The sequence below is a fragment of the Agrilus planipennis genome, unplaced genomic scaffold, assembly GCF_000699045.2.
Source record: "Agrilus planipennis isolate EAB-ADULT unplaced genomic scaffold, Apla_2.0 scaffold202, whole genome shotgun sequence".
Taxonomy (NCBI): Eukaryota; Metazoa; Arthropoda; class Insecta; order Coleoptera; family Buprestidae; genus Agrilus; species Agrilus planipennis.
The window spans coordinates 465002-486077 of record NW_020438961.1 but is presented as its reverse complement, the minus strand read 5'-3'; the positions used below and the strand labels follow the sequence as shown (position 1 = coordinate 486077).

The following is a 21076-nucleotide window of genomic DNA, read 5'->3' as shown; positions in this document are numbered from 1 at the left end:
GACGCAAGAGATCCGACGAGTTTCAAACGATCTCAAAATTAGCCGTGGTATCGCGTCCGAGTTCAAACGCAGATTTGGCGGTTTGGAACATCTTGAAGACCAAGTACAAAAGGGAATAAGACTGTTGTGCCTGCCTGACGGACGACGCAGTATCTATTACCTAGTAACTAAAGGAAGATGCTCTAATTTATTTAATTTTAATTAATTTATAGAGACCTTTGGGACCCAGTAAGGGAACTCCGCGGACATCTTCTGGAGAATAACCTACAGAAGCTGACGATTACGAAGCTTGGTTGTGGACTGCACAATCTAGATTGGAGGATTGTACGGAACATGATCGAAGTCCTGTTCCGCAGTACTGGAATGGACATTTTGTTTTGCAGTAATAACCCGAATCGGACCAATCCTGAGAAGACCGTGGACTGTTACTTCTATTCCCGGAGCGGATGCCATGAAGGCGAGAACTGCAGATTCTTGCATTATCCTGCGAAACGGACAGTGAAAATGTTTCGGGACGAAACATCCTTAAGGAGGGGACAGTGTAGCGAGCACGAGTGTTTGTGTGCGTTCGGGCACATGTGTGTGTAAACAGTTCAAAGAAAAAAAAAACTATCCGGATGTTTCGAGAAGGCTCCCAAACGTAACCAAAAGGGTATTTAAAGGAAGAGACGATCGCCGAGTAAAGAAGAAATAAATTGACCGTTGCAGAAGTGAATCCAGAAATAAATTGACAGTGATAGCAGTGATATAAATAGCACAGTGAATAGTGATATATCAACACTAGTGTAAATAAATAGAATAATTCATAACCTACGTTTAATAATAATTTAGTAGTGGTTTTAAGTTCTTCAATAAAATTAGTATAAACAAATAGTTTTTGTCGTTATCAGTATTAGAAGTTAATTTTGTTAAACCCACGAAGATTACAGTATGCAGTATATCGCCGTTTAGCTCCCTAGTTCGTTTGTTTTTTGTGTTTTTCTGTCATCTACGGTTTTCCGCTATTCTTTTCTTAATTTCTTTTATTTTTTATTTCCAATCTTAATATACCATCACAATTCGTACACTCGAAACGGTTATTATAACAATTACGTAACAGATAGATTATTTCTCAGTTTAGATGGTAATAGTGGAAAGATTACCTATATAAATTTGACAAACGAATAGAAAAAATAATACAAAATATAACTATCGAATACCTGAAGGACACACGTGTATCATTATCTAATCTACAAGTTGTACAGTAATGGATATACATATAAAACAAAGGAACCGAAAAGAACTGACACAATTAAGAAAAAGATGTTAAAAAAACTTAAAGAAATTTTCCGAAAAAATATTAATTTTTAAACACGTCAGTATGTATAGCATGTACTGATAAATATATTAAAACTGTATAACTAAATTATATTATTTACTTCAACTTCAAGTCTCAAGGTCGATTTTTGTCAGGGTCGATTTCAATCCGTCATTCGTTCGACAAGATGGGTGCTTAATGTCTCTAAATCGTTCGTTCTATAGAACTTCGTGATTCATTTATAGCGAAAGACGGATCGATAAAATGTAAAGCAATCCGACACAATTTTGGTTTAAATAGTTTAATTTTAAAACCTAACCTAATGATAAGTAAGAGTTTGAGCTGTATTTGTAAAAAAACAACTTGTGTGAATACATATGAATAAAAAATAAAATATATGAACTCGTCGTGCTAACGCTAAAACCAATTTATTTAAAGTTCTATGTATATATACTGCCTAATAAATTCTACAATTTTGGTTTAGGAGAATATACACATAAACTGATAGCTAGTCAGCTAAGAGAGTCAGAATTGGTGAAGTTGTTAGTGATTCCGAGGTTATTACTACTGGAGTGCCACAGGGTACTTTATTGGGACCACTGTTATATATTATGTATATTATTAACTTATTAACAGAAATGTCGCATAATACTATCTCGTATGCCGGTGATGCTGCTATTTTATCGATGGACGACACATGGGAAGAAGCAGCTAATACGCCAAGATAGATTACTAAGTAAAATAACTAATAGTTGACACAAAAAAAATATTAAATCTTAAGAAGACAGAATAATAATAACTGTGATAGTGAACCCAAGTCGTTAAGTGTTTATAATGATAACAACAAGAGAGAAAGAATGGAGATCCACCAACATTTTGGATTTTAATGTTAGATGGGAGAAACCACATACATAATGCTCCGATACTGCTAATTTCCTTAACTTGACGCCTTGCCGACTAAGAGAATCAGCAACTGTACACTTGTCTCAACTCATTCATACCCGATGCGTTGTGCGCAAATGAAGTAAGCAATAGTCGTGTTCGTTTTTTTGTGCGCATGTCCACGATTTTGTACATGCGCAATGAAGAAAATTGGTTAAACGCTTGCGTTGTCATGCCTACAATTTGCTATTTTAAGTAAACAAATTTTAGACATAAGAAACTAAATAATTTTCTTCATTACGCAGGTGCAAAATCGTGGACATGCACACAAAAAATGTAACGCACACGACCATTCTAAATAAACTGAAGTAGCATACAATTAGAACTCTCAGGTATGCGCAGGTATGCGTAACATTAAATATGTTAATAAAAAATCAAGTATTTAATTCTAGCTAATATTATAAATGCGAATGTGAGTTTGTACAGAGAAAGACACAGGGTACCTTCTGTCTAGAAAAAAAATGCTGTTCCCCAGGGATAGCAAAAATGAACTCCAACTAAAATACTAAATTTAGTTAATAAAAACACAATAGTTAAACATAGTGTTTTTAACATATTTCAATTGTATGCTTATGAATGGTTAGTTATCTTATCGTTATAGCAGGTAATCTGTCCAGTCAGTTTTTAAATTTATCTACTTGAGTATTATTAGACTGCGTATGATAACTTCAAAGTAGTGTTTGCCTTTTATTGTTTTATTATTTTCTTATTTTTTTATTGAGTACTATGTAGGTACATTGTTATATATTTTTAGAAAGTAATGTTGATTTTTCCTTATTATTTCGTTGACTTTCTTTGAGTATCTTGTTTTTCTTTTATTTTCCTTTATTATTTTTTATGTGAATTTAGTTCTTATATTATTTTTCTCAGTACAAGGATATATTTTGAGTTTCTATTTTTTCTTTTAGCCTGTAGGATGCCCATTACTACATATGGATAGTTATAATACCACTGTAGAAATTACTACTGTATGATTATTAACATAATACGCATGTAATTATGCTTAAATAAATAAATAAAATTTTAAGGCCTGCAGAAGTGAAAATCATATCCTGACAAAATTGCGCTTATTTTTTTAATGCGCAATATATGTTGTATTCCTTTTAAGTTGTAGTTAACCTACTGTTGCATATATCTTTACAATTCAATACGCAATTAGAAAAGTGCTTTTTTTCAACTTAAGGATGTTTGGGAGGTACAAGATACAATCGGAGACAGGTACATAAAATTAGAAATTCGTGTTTAATTAGGTTTTGCATCATATCATGAGATAAATAAATACTATCTATACTAAAAAAAAAGTATACAGTTTGAGAGAAAATTTGGATTTTATCCAAAAACTTTGAACAAAATAAGAAATAACGAATAATATGGANTAACTTTCTATATTTCCATAAAAGTTGGGGGGATAAGTCTGATAACTGTTAACAAATGGATATTATAATATTATTTTTCAATCATAACTAGTTAGTATAAATAACATAATGCCGAAATAATACCGAACTAGGGCATGTATACCAATTTTAAAATGACAAAATTAAAAAAATATTGACAAAAATATGAATAAATAAAGCTAATACACAATGGTCACCGCGTTCGTTGCATGAACGGACGGACGTCCCACACCATACAAATTGTGCTAGTGAGCATTTCTGTCTGACTGCCTTTCTAATATTTGCTTCTCTGCGTTGTAGCTCCAGTTCGATAACTGCTTGTTGCTCTTTGTGCAAACTAAGTGTCAGTCTTCTATCTTTGAAACTCATCCCTACATTTTTAAGTATATTTAACATCTTGTCCCATTTAACATTTTCAAAAGCTTTTTCTAAATCTACAAATCCTATGTACGTACTCTTTCTTTTTTCTATTGTTTTCTCTATTGTCACCCGTAAAGCTAGAACGGTTTCCCACGTTCCTCTATTTCTTCGAAATCCAAATTGATCTTCCCCTAATAGTTCTTCCGCCGCTTTTTGCATCCTTCTCTGTACGATTCTTGTTAAAGGAATGTCATGGGAAATTAAGCCCATGTAAATGCTATTAAACTTGTTAAAGACAAAAGATGTTTGTATTACTTATAATTGTAACAAAGAACTACTATAGTAGGCTTTTCTGATTCTGATTTTGCCTCGGATGTTGATTCTAGAGAATCTAATACAGGATATATCTTTATGATGAATGGTGGGCCTGTTACTTGGGCTAGTAGAAAGCAAAATACTGTGGCTCTATCAACTACAGAATCAGAATATATGGCTGCGAGTGAGGCTGCCAAAGAAATTTTATGGCTCCGGCAGTTACTAATTGACGTAGATGAACCACAATTGGTGGTAACTCTATGTATAGATAACCAAAGTGCTATTAAACTCATTCGTAATCCTATTTACCACAAAAGAACAAAACACATAGACATAAGATATAATTTCATAAGAGAAAAAGTAGAACAAAATGTCATAAATATTCATTCCACGCATAGAGGCTGTAGCTACCTCGAGTTTTTTGGTGGACGCCATCTCAGAAACGGTTAGAGATAGGCTTCTGAAAAGGTCATAAATCNCTTCGAAATCCAAATTGATCTTCCCCTAATAGTTCTTCCGCCGCTTTTTGCATCCTTCTCTGTACGATTCTTGTTAAAGGAATGTCATGGGAAATTAAGCTAATTGTTCTCTCTTTTTAGGTATAGCTAGTACTACGTTACGAAATATTCATATCTATGGTCCATGACATTACGTTCTCAGCATAGTTAGAACAATTGATTTATTTAACGAATTAACTAAATTGCAACTTTCTCCAAATCAGTTACCCATTTTACTAACCTTTGAAAATATACCATCCATCGAAAAATTAACAATTGTCGAGTACTATATATACACCTATAACAATCAAATAGCTTTCCTTTTGCGTTTACCTGTTATGCATCCTTACAGTTTTGACTAGTACCATCTATTTCCGTTCCTGTACTAACACAGGGTCAATTTAAGGTTGTCAGCTCAAACGATAATAAATAAAAACGAATTGTGGTTTGCATTCCAAAACAACATTTTTACCAAAATTATGCCACAGGTATGTATGTAGATATGTAACATTCAAGAAAATAAGGATAATGGTACTTGTGAAATACAATTTTTGAGCATGAAGAGCACTAATTGTTGTCAACAAGCAGTAATCACTACATCAAAATAAAGCAAAAAACAATTGGAAGAATGAATCCAATGGATTGTCATATTTCCTAAAGAAACTTTTTTCAACCTCCTTGAAGAGCTTTTCACTAAATAACCTATACACCTATTTGCAACGTGGATGAATCAGACCTCACAGTAGTACAAAGTAAGATACCCCGAATCACCTGTCACAAAGGTAAACACCAGATAGCTGCACTGACATCAGCAGAAAGAGTTTCCTTATGACAACAGTTGTTTGCATGAATGCTACTAGTCATTTTGTACCACCGTTCATTATTTTTCCCAGAAAAAAAAAAGTGCTTAGCTAATGAGAGGCTGTCCTCCAAGATCAGTAGGAGTTGCTCATTCATCAGGGTGGATTCAAATGAACATCTTTACAGACTGACTCAAGCACTTTATTCAACACACCAACCCGAGTCCTGAATCAAGGGTTTTACTGATACTAGATGGACACTATAATCATACTCACAATATCGACACAATAGATATTGCTAGGGAAAATAACGTGGACGTAGTTTCGTTACCTCTACATACGACTCACAAATTGCAGCCGTTAAACAAGACTTTCATGGGGTCATTAAAAACATACTACAGTGCGGAAATACGCATGTGGATTAGAAACAACAACAGACCACTAAGTCCATATGATATTGTGGAGCTGTTTGGCAAATCCTATTTGAAAGTACAAACAGGCGAAATTGCAGCCAACGGGTTCAAAGTCACTGGATTATGGCCTTTAAATAAAAATGTGTTAGTGATATTCTGAGTAATTGTGAAATTAGTACCAGTGAAAAAGAATAATAATAAACAAAGAAACGATAATCAGTCAGAATTACAAGAAAAAAGCTTTTCACGCCAATCACGGTTAACGTCAACTTCGATCTACACAAAATTAATTTGGGCGGATTAAAAGAATCGAAGAAGACAATAATCGAAAATAAGCCACAAATCTTCTTCAGCAAACTGAAGTACATTGCAACAGCAAAATTTATCAAAAATAAAGCAGAAATGAGTAGCGGAGCAATAACCTTGGAAAACGTTCAACTACCTCGTTGCACTACGTAATCTATTTTTTTAGGGGAGGAATAATTATCTGACGGTATACCTACTGTACGTATGCCGTATCACCTGATATTACGTGTGTATTACATGCAACATCTGAATATCGCCATGGCATATTTTGCTGTACAAGCTCTTGAGAAAACATAACAACTTTTTTTTTACATACTTATGATAGTAAGACTTTTGGAATAGATAAGTTTTTTTCTAGTAATTAGCTCGACGACCATAAGTCTACATTGATAACATAGGTAAATCGATTACAAACTCGTGTTTCAATTTTTAACTTTTCGATCCCCAGTTAAGCCAATGTCAAATTCTAAGAAAGAAACGAAATCACTTTTGCGTTCACTATCGGTTCATTTAGAAATTCGAAAAAGATTATATGTATTTTTGGAGCATCGCTCTGTACGCAGCGTTTGAGATTTGGTGTTATAGGAATATGGTATAAATACCATGGTTTAGAAAAGTTAGAAATGAAGAGGTATTAGAATGAGTAAAAGAACAGAGGGAGCTATGAAAGTCTATAACAAATAAGCGATATAAGTTGTTAGGACACATGCTCAGATATGGAGAACTAGTTAGAGAAGTATTAGAAACTGAAGCCGGAGTTCAGACGAGCAGAGGTAGGCCTAGATTAAATCACTGTTCGGAAATACCGATAGGAAGAAGTGGAAGTGCTTGTAAAACCAGTCCTCGGGCTTAAGATTATGATATCTCTTGGTAAAGGCTAATCTTCGAAACGACTGAACCGATCCAGATGGAACGTTCCAGACTCGAAGAAAGAAAATTCTATGTTGATTTGTGTTACATGAAACATTTCCGCCACCTTAAAATTATTTCTGTGGTAGGACCTTGTAGCCCATTGTTTATTCCTAATCCGTGTGGACGCTGCATAAATGTTTTTTCTGTCATAGGATGGAAATAAGCAGTTCTAAAACCGTTCTTCCGTAAACTTCTCAGGGTGATGTTAAAAATTCCATCATTCTACTGAAAATCGAATCCCCCTTCCACGAACATTTTCCCAGCCCTCGGTTCCAAATAAAAATTATTATGGATAATCCTCTACGTATCCTTTTCGATGAAACTACACAATCATCCTATACCCCCCGACATAAGGGAAGTAAGCGTATGCATCAAGCATAACATCGGTTAAGGTAGATGGTGAGGTATAATCTTCTTCTTTAAAAATGTATTTTCTCATCAACCTGTTAGTTTTTAGGTTAGGTCACGTTACATATTAGGCAGTGAACATGGGCAATATTTCTAAAGATATTTTTCTATGACTAATGATCTCAATAGGTTAATTACACAAATAATATCCATCGGGTAACTGTATAATTTTTTTAAACTAGTTTTTCATAATGTAAGTGTCCATATTGGTAACAGAATTTTTTTTAAATAATTTTCTGATAATTATTTAAAAGTTATAAGATTCTAAATAATTTTCTAATTACCACATAAATACTGAACGCCTTGGGCCGAGTGAACATATTTATCAATTTTTCATCGATTTCATACAATGCCCACTTCAGAAAACAATTATCAGTATTATTTTGTACCATTGTTCTTAATGTGCGCCAGAAAAAAATTCTGTAATACAAATAGTTTTCAAACTAACATATAATGACCTCGAGTAGCTTATCGAAGTGATAAATCATCAAAAACGCTAGTCATATTTTTTTGCTGTCAAGGTTATTTTGATTTCAAGAATTACATGGAAAATTACATTAATTTTTTATTAACTGGTGATTGCAAAAAATTGAAATCTCACGATGCGTCACACATTTTCAACTGTCAACCGGGTCGAAATAAAGTTGAGAAAACGAATTTCCGCGGGCTCTTTTGGCGCATCCAGATGTATTATCTAGGATATTCAAAAATATTGTTTTATACAATTAGGCATATCCTTTTCGATGGTTCGAATCAATTTTTTATAAAACTTAAAACTTAAGAGCCCCGCCAATTGCTGTCTGTTTTCGATAATTTATGGCAGATTCATATCTTCGTGTGTAGTGACGTCACGGCTAATCAGAAAGCGTTTCATAGATTCAAATATATAACTTTAAATGCTTTTAATGCGGGCAATTTCAAAAATATATATTATTTCAAAAATTTCGTTATGCAGCAACCGAATTCAATGGTACCAGTGTCTTACATCCACAACGTACCACAAACGTCTACAACAACCCAATAAACTGAAACTGTACCATTTGTACCATCTATTCGCATTATATTGTTCTCTACATCGGGATACGAAACGAGTGAGAAACTGTGGCGATTGGTTCTCCTAACGAAAAGTGATTTAGGATGGATGGTAAACTATTGTGCCTTCTTTCTTCTTCTTCTTCAAGTGCCATCTTCGTTTCTAAGGTTGGTAATCATCAAGGCTACATGTATTTTCGAGACTGTTGTTCTAAACAGGTGGTTATTGGTAGTGTGAAACCATTCACGTAGGATTGTCAACCAAGAATGTCTTCGCCTTCCTACTGATCATTTTTCACTTATTTTTCCTTGTACTATTAGTTGGACTAACTGGTATTTGTACCCTCTCATAGTAATAAACAAGCGATTAGAGTCCATAAGGATGTTGTTTCAGAAAATTATTTCACTTTTATTAAGTACTAAATTATAAACATTATTTTATTAGCATACCATAAATGCTATTCCTTATCTGCTTAAAAACTTTACGTAGCCTATGCAAGTCCACGTAAACTCTTTCCTTAATCTCAAAGACCATACCAAGAGTAAAACTACAACGAAAATGGGACTTATTAATGTTAAAGCTTTTCCAATAATAAGCCGTTTTAGTGAAATACAATGTGAATTTATTAATTAAACAAAACAAGTTAAAATATATTTGAACAGGAACAAGAATGAAGTGAAGTCTTTGGGAGGTGCAAACCAATTTATATGAATTCGCAAGTCACGTGAACTGACCGTTAAGAAAAACGTTATAGAAAAAATTCCCAGGCAGTCGGCCGGATATTGGTTTATAAACAAATAACAAACAGAACATGTTAAAGTTTTATCTTGAATAAGCCTTTTGTTCTAACAATTAATATAGTCACTGACAGCAATACAGTATCAGTATTTTAAAAACCAATAAAAGCACATTTAAACGCTNCATACATAGGTAATAATCAGACGATGTTTACCATTTTGTCACGTACGGGTGACCGAAAGAAGTTTACTAATACAGGGGCCCTCAGAGGAAAATCAAACTATCGCTGATGTGATGAATATACTTTTCTTGGTAGCTTATAATCAGCAATCTGTTCACTGCTTCTTACATATTCCACGTTAAATTCATTTTTCACATAAGCATCGCGAATAAAATGGTATCTAACATCAATGTGTTTAGTTCTTTGGTGAAACTCAGGGTTTCTGATTAATTTTAATGCGCTTGTGTTATCGACAAATAAAGTAAAGTCAACATCCCTAATTTGACATTCATTAAATAATTTCTTTAGCCAAATCATTTCTTTAGCTGCCGATGCTGCGCTTACATATTCCGCTTCTGTTGTTGATAAAGAAACACATTGTTGTCGTTTACTTTGCCATGTTATGGCTCCATTCGCATATTTGCAAACAACACCACTCGTTGACCTTCGTGTTTCCTTATCACCAGCATAATCGGCATCACTAAAAGTCGCAAAATTACCATTTTTACAATATAGTATCCCTACATCAGTTGTGCCATTAAGATAACGTAAAATTCGTTTTACAAGCATCCAATGGGATTCGGTGGGTTTTTCTAGTTGTCTTGACACAACATTAACGGCAAAACTTATGTCAGGTCTACTTATTGTTTGTAAATAAATCAAATTGCCTACTGCCTCTCTATACGGTGCTTTACAATTTTCTTTTACACACATGTTTTCGTTCCAATTCGTTTCTATTGGTGTTGAAACGCAATTAGCATTGTTCAAATTAAATTTTTCCAACAGACTTTTAATGTATTTGTTTTGATTAATGAAAATCGATCCGTCNTATTGGGACTGTCGGTACTGAGGTGAGCACGATTATTTATACAAACCTCAGCTCCGAGCAAGGGTTAGGAAAAAGAGGGGTTGATAGTGGGGTGTGAAGAGTAGGGCGAAAAGAAATGAAAAAAACGAATTCGTTTTTAACATTACTTTCGCGGCGGAAAAATAAAAAATGGATAGCGAGAAGTGATTGAGCAGAGGGGAAAACATAGGGTTGAAAAAAAAGAACGCTGTTGTGAGATAAAAATTAAGAAAGATAGAAAAAGTAAACGTTACAGAAAGAAAGAAAGCCTGTAAAAGAAATAGGTAAAAAACAAGTAAGGACATAAGATGGAAACTACAACCGAATAAGTGAAAAAAAGATTATTAAAGAAAACGAAAACATAATTATAAGTAAAATTAAAATATAAGTTAAAAGATGAGAAATGTAAAGTTCGGTTGTAGCATAGGGTGGTAGGCAGGTAATCGGGAGGCCCCATAGGGGTGCAGAAACCGGTCAACTCGGCCGGCGTTGTTGATTCGGAGAATAAATTTCTAAATAAAATTCACGTCCGTATCAAGGCTTTTAATGTATTTGTTTTGATTAATGAAAATCGATCCGTCTTTTAATTTGAAAATTTCTATTCCAAGAAAGGTCTCTACGTTTTTAGTACTTGTAATTTTAAAGGTTTTATTCAAGTCATTCAATAGTTTGTCAATTAAACTTTCATGTGATGCTACTATAAGGCCATCATCAACATAAATTGCTATCAAAATTTTCTGAGCATTTCTTATATTAATATACAAACAAGGATCTGCCGTACTTTGAGAAAAACCTAACCCTTTAATAAAAATCGAAAAATGTTCCGTCCAACATCTCGGTGCTTGTTTCAAACCGTACAAACTTTTTAATAATTTGCAGACTCGTGTACTGCCATCACTAAAACCTTCAGGTTGATGCATATAAATGTTTTCTTTTAACTCGCCATATAGAAACGCGTTTTTTACGTCAAATTGTCCAAGACACAAATTTTCTTTAGCCGTAATACTCAAAAGTAATCTAATTGTATCGAATCGAACTACAGGACTAAAAGTCTCATTGTAATCAATTTGTTCAGTTTGAGAGTATCCTTTTATGACTAAACGCGCTTTATATCGCTCTGAATTGTCTGAATTAATCTTTTTCGTATAAACCCATTTACTATTAATTATTTTTTGTTTTTCTGGCTTTTCTACAAGGACCCACGTTTTATTTTCGTGTAGTGAATTAATTTCGTCTTGCATCGCGTTTTTCCAAAAACTGCTCTTATTTGAACTTATTGCTTCGTTATAATTTGAAGGTAAGGCTTCTGCCAAGTATGTTATTAGACAACCGTAAAGATCAGTCGGTCTGATTGTACTCCTATCCCGCAATTGTCTTTGATATTTGTTTTCATTGGATAGTTGCAAACCCTCGTGCAGTTCTTCCTTTTTTATGTCATTATTACTATTTTCTTCAATTTCTTTTTCTATATGATTATCGTTAGTAATCCCTAAATTTTCGACGCTAACTGTTTCTCTAATTGTTTCTTCCGGTCCAAAAATAACGTCCCGGCTTAGAATAACATCTCTCATACTAGGAATATAAACACGATAGCCCTTACAATTATCAACATAACCTACTAAATAGCCTTTAACCGCCTTTTTATCTAGCTTTTTTCGTTTTTCTACAGGTACGTGAACAAAACACTCAGTACCAAAGATTTTAAAATGATCTACCTTAGGTTGTTTTCCATGCCACAATTCAGAAGGGCTTTTGTTTGCTTGTCTATTCGGACCAGTCGCATTTAACACATGCACTGCTGTATTCATTGCCTCAGCCCACAAGAACGAAGGCAAATTTGTTTTTGCATACATCATTGACCGAGCCGCCTCAACTACAATCCTATTTTCGCGCTCCGCAACCCCGTTTTGTTCCGGCGTGTATGGTACATTTACTGTATGCCTGATTCCTTTACTACCTAAGAATTTGTCTACATCCTTGTTTATAAATTCTTTTCCTCCATCACTGTGGATTTCTTTAATATTTTCTTTAAGTTGATTTTCAATTTCTAAACAAAATAATTTTAATTTTTCAGCTATTTCTGGCTTATGTGACATAAAGTAAATTTTCCGAAAACCTGAAAAATCATCTTTAAAGACTACAAAATATCTTTTTCTTCCCAATGATTCAATTTCCTGACCTGACCTATGGTGTTTCCCATAAACACATCCTTCACAAAAGACTTTTTTATCAGAAACTTCTACACCCAAATTTTTCAAAAAACTTTTAACATATCTATTGTTCTGATGACAAAATCTTTCATGCCACAATTGTAAATTTTCTGCCTTTTTAACATTTGATTCATTCATTTTATTTGTTAAATTACAAATTTTTGGCAATAAAACACACATATCTATTTTATAAAGATTTCCTGCATCAGAGCCTGTAGCAACAACACTTTTATCACGCATAAAAACACATTTCCTACCACTATCAGTGATCAAAAAATCTATTCCTTTTTTCGCAACTACTTTTACAGAAAATAGATTTTGCTTCAAATTCGGTACATACAAAACATCATACATTGTCCCGTTTTCACTTTTGCTGCCTACAAATGTTTTTATTTCTATATTACCTTTACCGTGTGCAGTCATCAAAGCTCCATCTCCTATGCGGATTTTTACTGGTTCCTCAAATTCTTGAAAGGTAACAAACCATTCCCGATGACTTGTCATATGGTCTGATGCTCCAGAATCAATCAGCCAAAAATCGTTGTCATTGCTTACTCTTTCTCCAATGAACGCTAATTTTGTTGTTGAATCCCGCTGACACGAACCACCTCCTGTTGTTTGAGAACTTTCTTGTCGTGAATTGACTTTACCTCGGTTTTGATAACAATTCTTGCTTGTATGTCCTTTCTTTTTGCACGTGTAACACCTAAAACAGTTCTTCTTCAAAATGTCCACTTTTTCCGCAGTTATAACAACTAAGTCCTTGATTGTTTTCTTTTCCTACACTTTTTGTTTGCTTTCCCACTAATGCTGCAGACGACGGTTCTTCAGAGTTCTGTTGATCATTCACTCGTACTTCTTCAGTCATTAATCTTGCTGTCAAGTTTTCTAAATTTTTCTTTGATTCGTCAACAGAGTCCCACGCACTATGAAAATGATTAAATTTTTTCGGTAGAATCGACAAAATACGCGTTATTAACATACTTTTTGGAACTTCACCACCAAGGCTTTTCATTTTCGATGTTAACTGTTCAATTTTTGATATATTTTGCGCTACCGATTCACTTATTTCCCACTTAAAGTCAAAGAATTGTTTTTGTATTAATGATAAATTCTCATCTGATTTCATGTCGTATACCGTGTTTAATTTATTCCACATTTCTCTGGCAGTTGTGCAGTTTAACAGCAAATCCAGCGGTTTTCTTTCCACCGATGTCACTATCAGTTTCCGTGCAGCCTTATCAGCTTTTAAAAATTTCTTCAGAGTAGCTTCATTTTCTGAATTTTCTTCTACAGGGCGTGTCAACTTACCCTCACAAACACTTATCAAATCATCATCTTCTTCCAACAATGTACGCATTACGAAACGCCATTGCAACCAGTTGTCTTGATCACGCAGTTTTTCAATTCTCGCACTTGTCGACTCCATCTTTTCCGTAATTAATAATTCACAAACTCTTACTCAATATTCACCACTTTAGAAAAAATTAACAGCCCCCAGTGTACGCGAAATCTGGGCCCATAACCTGTTAAAGCTTTTCCAATAATAAGCCGTTTTAGTGAAATACAATGTGAATTTATTAATTAAACAAAACAAGTTAAAATACATTTGAACAGGAACAAGAATGAAGTGAAGTCTTTGGGAGGTGCAAACCAATTTATATGAATTCGCAAGTCACGTGAACTGACCGTTAAGAAAAACGTTATAGAAAAAATTCCCAGGCAGTCGGCCGGATATTGGTTTATAAACAAATAACAAACAGAACATGTTAAAGTTTTATCTTGAATAAGCCTTTTGTTCTAACAATTAATATAGTCACTGACAGCAATACAGTATCAGTATTTTAAAAACCAATAAAAGCACATTTAAACGCTGTGTTTTTAGTAAGGATGAAGATGCGTCATAATTGAGGCGAAACGTAGATTATTGGTCTCGTATCAATAAAAGCATTTGTACATTGATTTCTTACTTTATACAATTGTTGGGGAAGAAATGGCAACAAAAATTTTTGAATTAACTTTGACCGCTACAGATAACCACAAATTAATATGGAAAAATTGTTGCTGCTGTCACTCCCTCGCCGGGAACCGAACCCGGGCATCTGAGTTTACACACCTATACTTTATCACTACGACGAGGTGACAGCAGCATCCCACAGTACGAAATTGCGACCAACAATTTATCCTCATTAATTTCATTGAACTTAATTAACTCTATCCATAATAAGATACAATTTACAATGGATTTAAAAAAATTAATTAATTAAACTTTATTACGGGGTTTTAAATTTAAACAAACACGTAATAATATTTATTTATTTTGTTTAACACTTAACTCTATTCATTAAATTAATTCCGTACACTAACTATACCTGCGTCAATCGTGGCAGACCCCAGAGGGTGCAGGCCGGGCTCGTTGGTATTACTAATGTCCCAAGGTGACTAGACCCCGGAGGATGCACAGTCGATAGGAGCTATTAGTTAGAGACCAACTACCTTCCTTTGGTAGTGTGGTTCCTTAAATATCAATTCTGGGTGCCGGAAAGGGAAGGGGTGGCTAAGCCACATCGTCCTGGTAGTAAGGGTAGCGTTTGGCGGCGTCCAGGGGTAGCTGGTGGCGCTATCGGAAAGGGTGGTCCGGAGAGTGGCGGTACTGCCACTGGCTGTGACCGCGAAGTTTAAAATGGGATAGGTTACAACTTTTTATATATGGAAATAACAAAATTTATGTTACCTAAAAAACCTGTACTGATGTGACAACACCTTCTAACTATAATCGATTTAGAAGTATTAAAATGACAGCATTTACTTAGACTTTTTACCTTTAAGTAATAAGAAGAAGCCCGTGACTTCATAATTTTTACAGATCACAAGCCTCTTACCTTTGCCTTCCGTCAGAACCCTGACAAATGCTCTCCCAGAGAGTCACGGCACCTCAATTTCATTAGCCAGTTCTCAACGAATATCTAACATATTTCTGGGAAAGATAACTTCACCGCCGACACACTCTCAAGGATCTCTGAGCAGGAATCCAACAGGGAACTTCAAAAATATCTCAACTCTAACCAATCCCTAGAACTTAAACGGATTCACATTCCCGGCACAAGCAGTATCTATTCAGAAACCAGCATATATCGTGAGAGACGAACAGCATCCTCAACCTATACCTACAAGGAGGGAAATGGAAGATCGACCAGCACATATAACAACCCGGTCCGGTCGTCGAGTACATTTCCCAAGCTATATCCGAGCAAGTTAATCCACATCGTTCCTCACTGGAAGGGGCGTCCTGTGGGAACACTCGGTATAGCAAGAAACAATTCTAATGTGTATCAATCAAGCGTCTTCATTTGTTCCGACTTAGTTAGGTCGCGACACAGTGCGACTAGCTAGGTCAAAGGCATTTACATACACAAATGTAAAATGCTGAAGTGTTCTTTGCCATTTAAACCAATGTAAATAGTTTTGTATAAATAGCATGTAAATAGTTAAATAAATCAGTCTAACACCAGGCTCGCTTTTAGTGGATACTGCAACAGTATCAACCCCTGAATACCGGAAGGGTATCAACCATCGGATGCTGTATCAGTGCTACCACTCATCATAGACACAACAATGTGTTCAACCTCGTTGGAAATCGGTTCTTCTCAGAACCACAATAAAGGGCGTATTCCATTTGCCGAGACAGAATAACCTAGAAAAACGATTTCTTGTTTGCCAAAATTGCATTTTGCTTGATTAAGCAATATTCCGTATGAATGTGGACGAGTAGATAACGTGCGTAAATGCTGTTTGTGCTGTTCAGCATTTTCCGATGCAACCAGTGTATCGTCAATGTAAGTCAAGACCGTGTAACACTTCGTCGATAAAGTGTTGGAATGTTTGGCTGGCGTTACGTAAACCAAAATTCATGTGAGGAAACTCGAACAACCCAAAGGTGTTATAATGACTGTATTTGGGATGTCTTCCTCCGCGACTCGAATTTGGTTATAAGCTCGAACTAGGTCGATCGTGGAGAAAATCAATCGTCTTGTATGCCAATGCATGCGTGAAATCGTCGATGTTGCGTACAGGATATCTGTCCGGGATTGTTCTCGCGTTGAGAGCAAGGTAGTCTCCGCATGGGCGCCATTCATCGTCTTTCTTTGGGACCATATGCAGTGGCGATGCCCAGGGGCTGGAGGAGGGACGTGCGATATCCAGTTGTACCAACGTTTCAAATTCTCTTTTGGTTGCAGAGAAACGGTCCGGGGCTAAACGTCGTGGTTTGCATGCTACTGGTGACCGGCGGTAGTGACTTGGATACACGCAGATATCAGCACCGGTGTCGACCATAAGTTTTTGATTTGTGACTTTGTCTGATACAAATAGGCGTCGTTGCGCTGTGTGGACCTCAGTCGTTGCCATACGTGGTTTCTTGATTGATTTCCTGTTGTCATCCGTTATGGTGGGATGCGTTAGTGTACCTTGCCCTTGACCATTTGCCCTAATATTGTGGTCGCGGTAGAGAACTGCGTGAAGTTGAACGGTATTGGTTCTTCAATTTTCTTGCCATGTGTCGTCTTATTTGAATTAGATCCATCTGGAGTGCCTGTACCTTGTTGGTCGGTTGTTGCATGGTATCGTGCTGGAGAGTAGGCATGGCCGTAGCTGCTATTATGGACTGTGTTTGACTTGCTTACATGATGTAATCAGCTACCTCTGCTGTTTCATCCAGATTCTTATCACGCATAGTAGCGATGATGGCTTGAATACTAAGAGGAAGACGACTTGACCAAATGGTTCGCAGTAAATTGCCCGACATTGTGGTTCCGGCCAGACCCCGTAGATGGCACAAAAATTGCGTGGGTTTCCTGTCTCTCAAATCTCCTGGCTCGAGGAGTTGTTTCATCCGTGTTTCTTGGGAGATGCCCAGCCGACGAAAGAGTGCTGCCTTGATGGTGGCATATGTTTCAGTCTCCGGTGGGTTTATGATGATGTCACGTACTTTGGCTGCGTAACGAGGATCCAAATTGCCCAATACATTGCCGAATCTTGTTGATTCTCCGGAGGCCTCAAAGCTTCGTTCCACCATATAAAACCAAAGTTCGGGGTCAGATGGCACGAAAGATGGCAGTTTGACAACTAGACGGTCGATGGATGAGGTAGGTTGGGCATTTTGCGGACGAGACATGGTTAAATTTCCACGTTACGGTTGGCCTGGGCAATCTTTTTATTAATATGTTGATGTAGATGACGCCGGTACTCCCGGTAGGCAGTCCAAAGTAGGCTGATTATTTGTAACGTGTTTATTAGGAAGAGGAGACAATCACTCCGGTCCAGGGGCGAGGCAGTTGCATTTCCAGCGGCAGATTGTGCAATAACAATCTCTTCCTTAACATATTGCAGATAATAACGGATATAAAGTGAGTTTAATTTATAAACTAATCAGAAATAAAACGAAGAAAATAATCGTGAATAAATTTATACTACTGTTAATATTAAATGTAACATTCATTATAATACAAAGTATATATAATAAAATACAAAAAGAAGCGCATAAAAATTATCCTGTAGTAGCTGTGACTCTTATTACATTGGTCAGATTGGTAGAAACCTAAACATCATCTTCAATGAAGATAAAAGATCAATAATTGATAAAAAACATAATTCGGGTGTCGCTACTCATTGTATAAATTATAATCACTTCTTTAATAAATTAATACAACCATGTCAGATTTCAGACTTATACTAAATACTTAGCATTCAAAGTATTTCCACAAATTCATGTACCTATAAAAACATAAAAAACACACCCTTAATTTTAGTGATATACTGTTACCCTTGATAAAGGCGTAATTCTATCGATACAATTCTCCAATTATAATAAATTTTAAAAAATCCAACAAATGACGCCGTAAACTTCATCTGTAGTACGATGCTACATTTTAGGATTACGTATGCTCCAGCAAGGTCCATTTAAATATATGGATATCTACTTGCTGAAACGTAATCCCGGCATAGCTAACCTCAACGTTATAGGCACGTTACCATAATCGAATAAAATAATTCGAAGTGGTCTGTATTCTGTCGAATCTGTCAGACGCGGATCGCGATTTCGATCTTTTTGGATCTCATCAGCGCGTCGTAAGTAATTCTAAAATGTAGCATCGTACTACAGACAGCGTTTACCGCGCCATCTGTGGTATTTTCTAAAGTCCGCTGTTAAGACAGCAGGTAAAAGTTGGTCTGTGTTCTGTCGAAGCTGTCTGCGACGCGCTGATGAGATCCAAAAAGATCGAAATCGCGATCCGCGTCTGGCAGTTTCGACAGAATACAGACCACTTCGAATTATTTTATTCGATTATGGTAACGTGCCTATCACGTTGAGGTTAGCTACGCCGGGATTCGTTTCAGCAAGTAGATATCCATATATTTAAATGGACCTTGTTGGAGCATACGTAATCCTAAAATGTAGCATCGTACTACAGATGGCGTTTACCGCGCCATTTGTGGTATTTTCTAAAACGCGCTGTTAAGACAGCAGGTAAAAGTTGGTCTGTGTTCTGTCGGAGCTGTCTGCGACGCGCTGATGAGATCCAAAAAGATCGAAATGGCGATTTACGTCTGGCAGTTTCGACAGAATACAGACCACTTCGAATTATTTTATTCTATAATAAATTCTATTTGTGAAACATTAAAAGTGCTTTTATTGTTTTTTAAAATATTAAACAAAATTTTACAAACCGCCCACCAACTACACTGTGAATAATATTCAGTAACAATCTATTTTGTTAAAAATCTTTGAGTATTTAGTTTGTTAAGATGCAGCGAAATGATTTTGTTGTATATCTAACGGAAGGTCAACTTGAATTCACAACATCTGTTAATTTAATCTGTTTGTGTGCGTTCAAATGACGATAGATTAAATTACTTTCAAATGTGTATTTTATTTTAAAGCCACGTGTGCAATCTCTTCTCATAAAATTATTATGTTATCTAGTCAATAAAGTTTACGTGTTTTTTTTACAATTTCGCAACTGAGTTACATTGATAACAGGCACACGTTAGAAGTAGACGGCAGTAAAAAGTTTCCTCTATGTTTATTGGTAATAATAAAATGCATTCAAAATAGCAGAACAATGAAACTAAAACGAATTGTTTTGGAAAATAGTTACCCTAATATTTAAAAAGGCCGACTTTCGAGGCTAAGAATTCTTGTAGTGTAGGGTTTTTTTTATAATCTAACCTACATTCTGTAAGTGAGTATTTTATCAGCTTTAAGATATTATCAAGTCAAGTGTAAACAAAAACATTCAAGACAGCTCGTGCTATTGTTTTAATTATCAATTCAAAACACCTTGAGTGTCTCAACTGGAATATATAAACTAGGCAAACCTTTGCTATTTTGTTATTATACGTCTTTCCTTATCAAGAAGCAACATGAAGATTCTTTTCACATTACTTTTAGGTAAAGCAATTTCATTATTTTTGTTTTTGTTGTTTGTGCCTAATAGAACTGTAATGAAAATAATTTTGCTTCATTTTACAAAGTTTGTGTAGTTAATGGAAGAGGCAACAGAAAAACTTTCCCAAATTCTTAGTTTGTGGACTCAATCAATTGTGTGGAAGGTCAAAGTGAGTATTAAAATGAAAACAAACTAAAGTGAATATGAATAAGAAAAAATAGGGTTTGTTTCACTATTGTATTTTTTTGTACTTTTCCAAATACAAAGAGAAATAATATTAATTTATCAATTTTAACTCGCATGTAAGCAGTCAAAAATATTATTATGTGTATGTTAAATTACACAATCACCGTTCACAAGTTAAATTTAAGCACGCTATTCGTAAATGATCAGGATAAGATGGATTTATTAAGAAAAATGAAAGTAAAGATACATCGGTCAAACTAGCACAGCCTTGCAATTCAGCTTAAATGAACATAGAAAATCTACAACTATTACAAAAAAGCTAACGCTACTTATTTTGCCGACCATTGTAATGAAGGAATAATGTTGGACCTCTTTGATAGCAAAGAAACATTGAATGTTCTTATTCTATGCCTAAAATCTACCATCGATGAGCATTTAAGAGCAGAATCTATATTATAGATTAGTATGAAAATGGTATAAAAACCGAAATGACCGTTAACAATTAAAATACAATTGTAAAACAAAAGCAAACCAATTCGTATTTGTGTAACTACTAAAACAAAAGCTTAATATTTTTTGCAGATTACAGAATTGTAAGCTCTGGAAATTGTTAGATTAGACAGAAAGCAAATTCTACAAAAATTACAGATTCCAAATAACAGATATCTAATACAAGAAGTTAGCTACATTAATTTGGATTTACGAACTTTTTACAACAAACTTATTACATATGCAATACTAGAAGAGGTT

The 21076-nt window shown here is 35.2% G+C and overlaps 1 protein-coding gene and 1 long non-coding RNA gene across 2 annotated transcripts; one reads left to right on the top strand and one right to left on the bottom strand.

Annotated features, from left to right (window-relative positions):
* Window positions 1-17370: 17370 nt before the first annotated feature.
* On the bottom strand, window positions 17371-17865 carry LOC112904631. Its single transcript, XM_025975162.1, has one exon. It carries the CDS (start codon window positions 17863-17865, stop codon window positions 17371-17373), a length of 495 nt encoding a protein of 164 aa, XP_025830947.1.
* Window positions 17866-20050: 2185 nt separating this feature from the next.
* Window positions 20051-21064, top strand: LOC112904632. Its single transcript, XR_003231253.1, has 3 exons — window positions 20051-20142; window positions 20226-20309; window positions 20909-21064. It is a non-coding gene; the product is annotated as an uncharacterized LOC112904632 (long non-coding RNA).
* The last annotated feature ends 12 nt before the right edge of the window (window positions 21065-21076 follow it).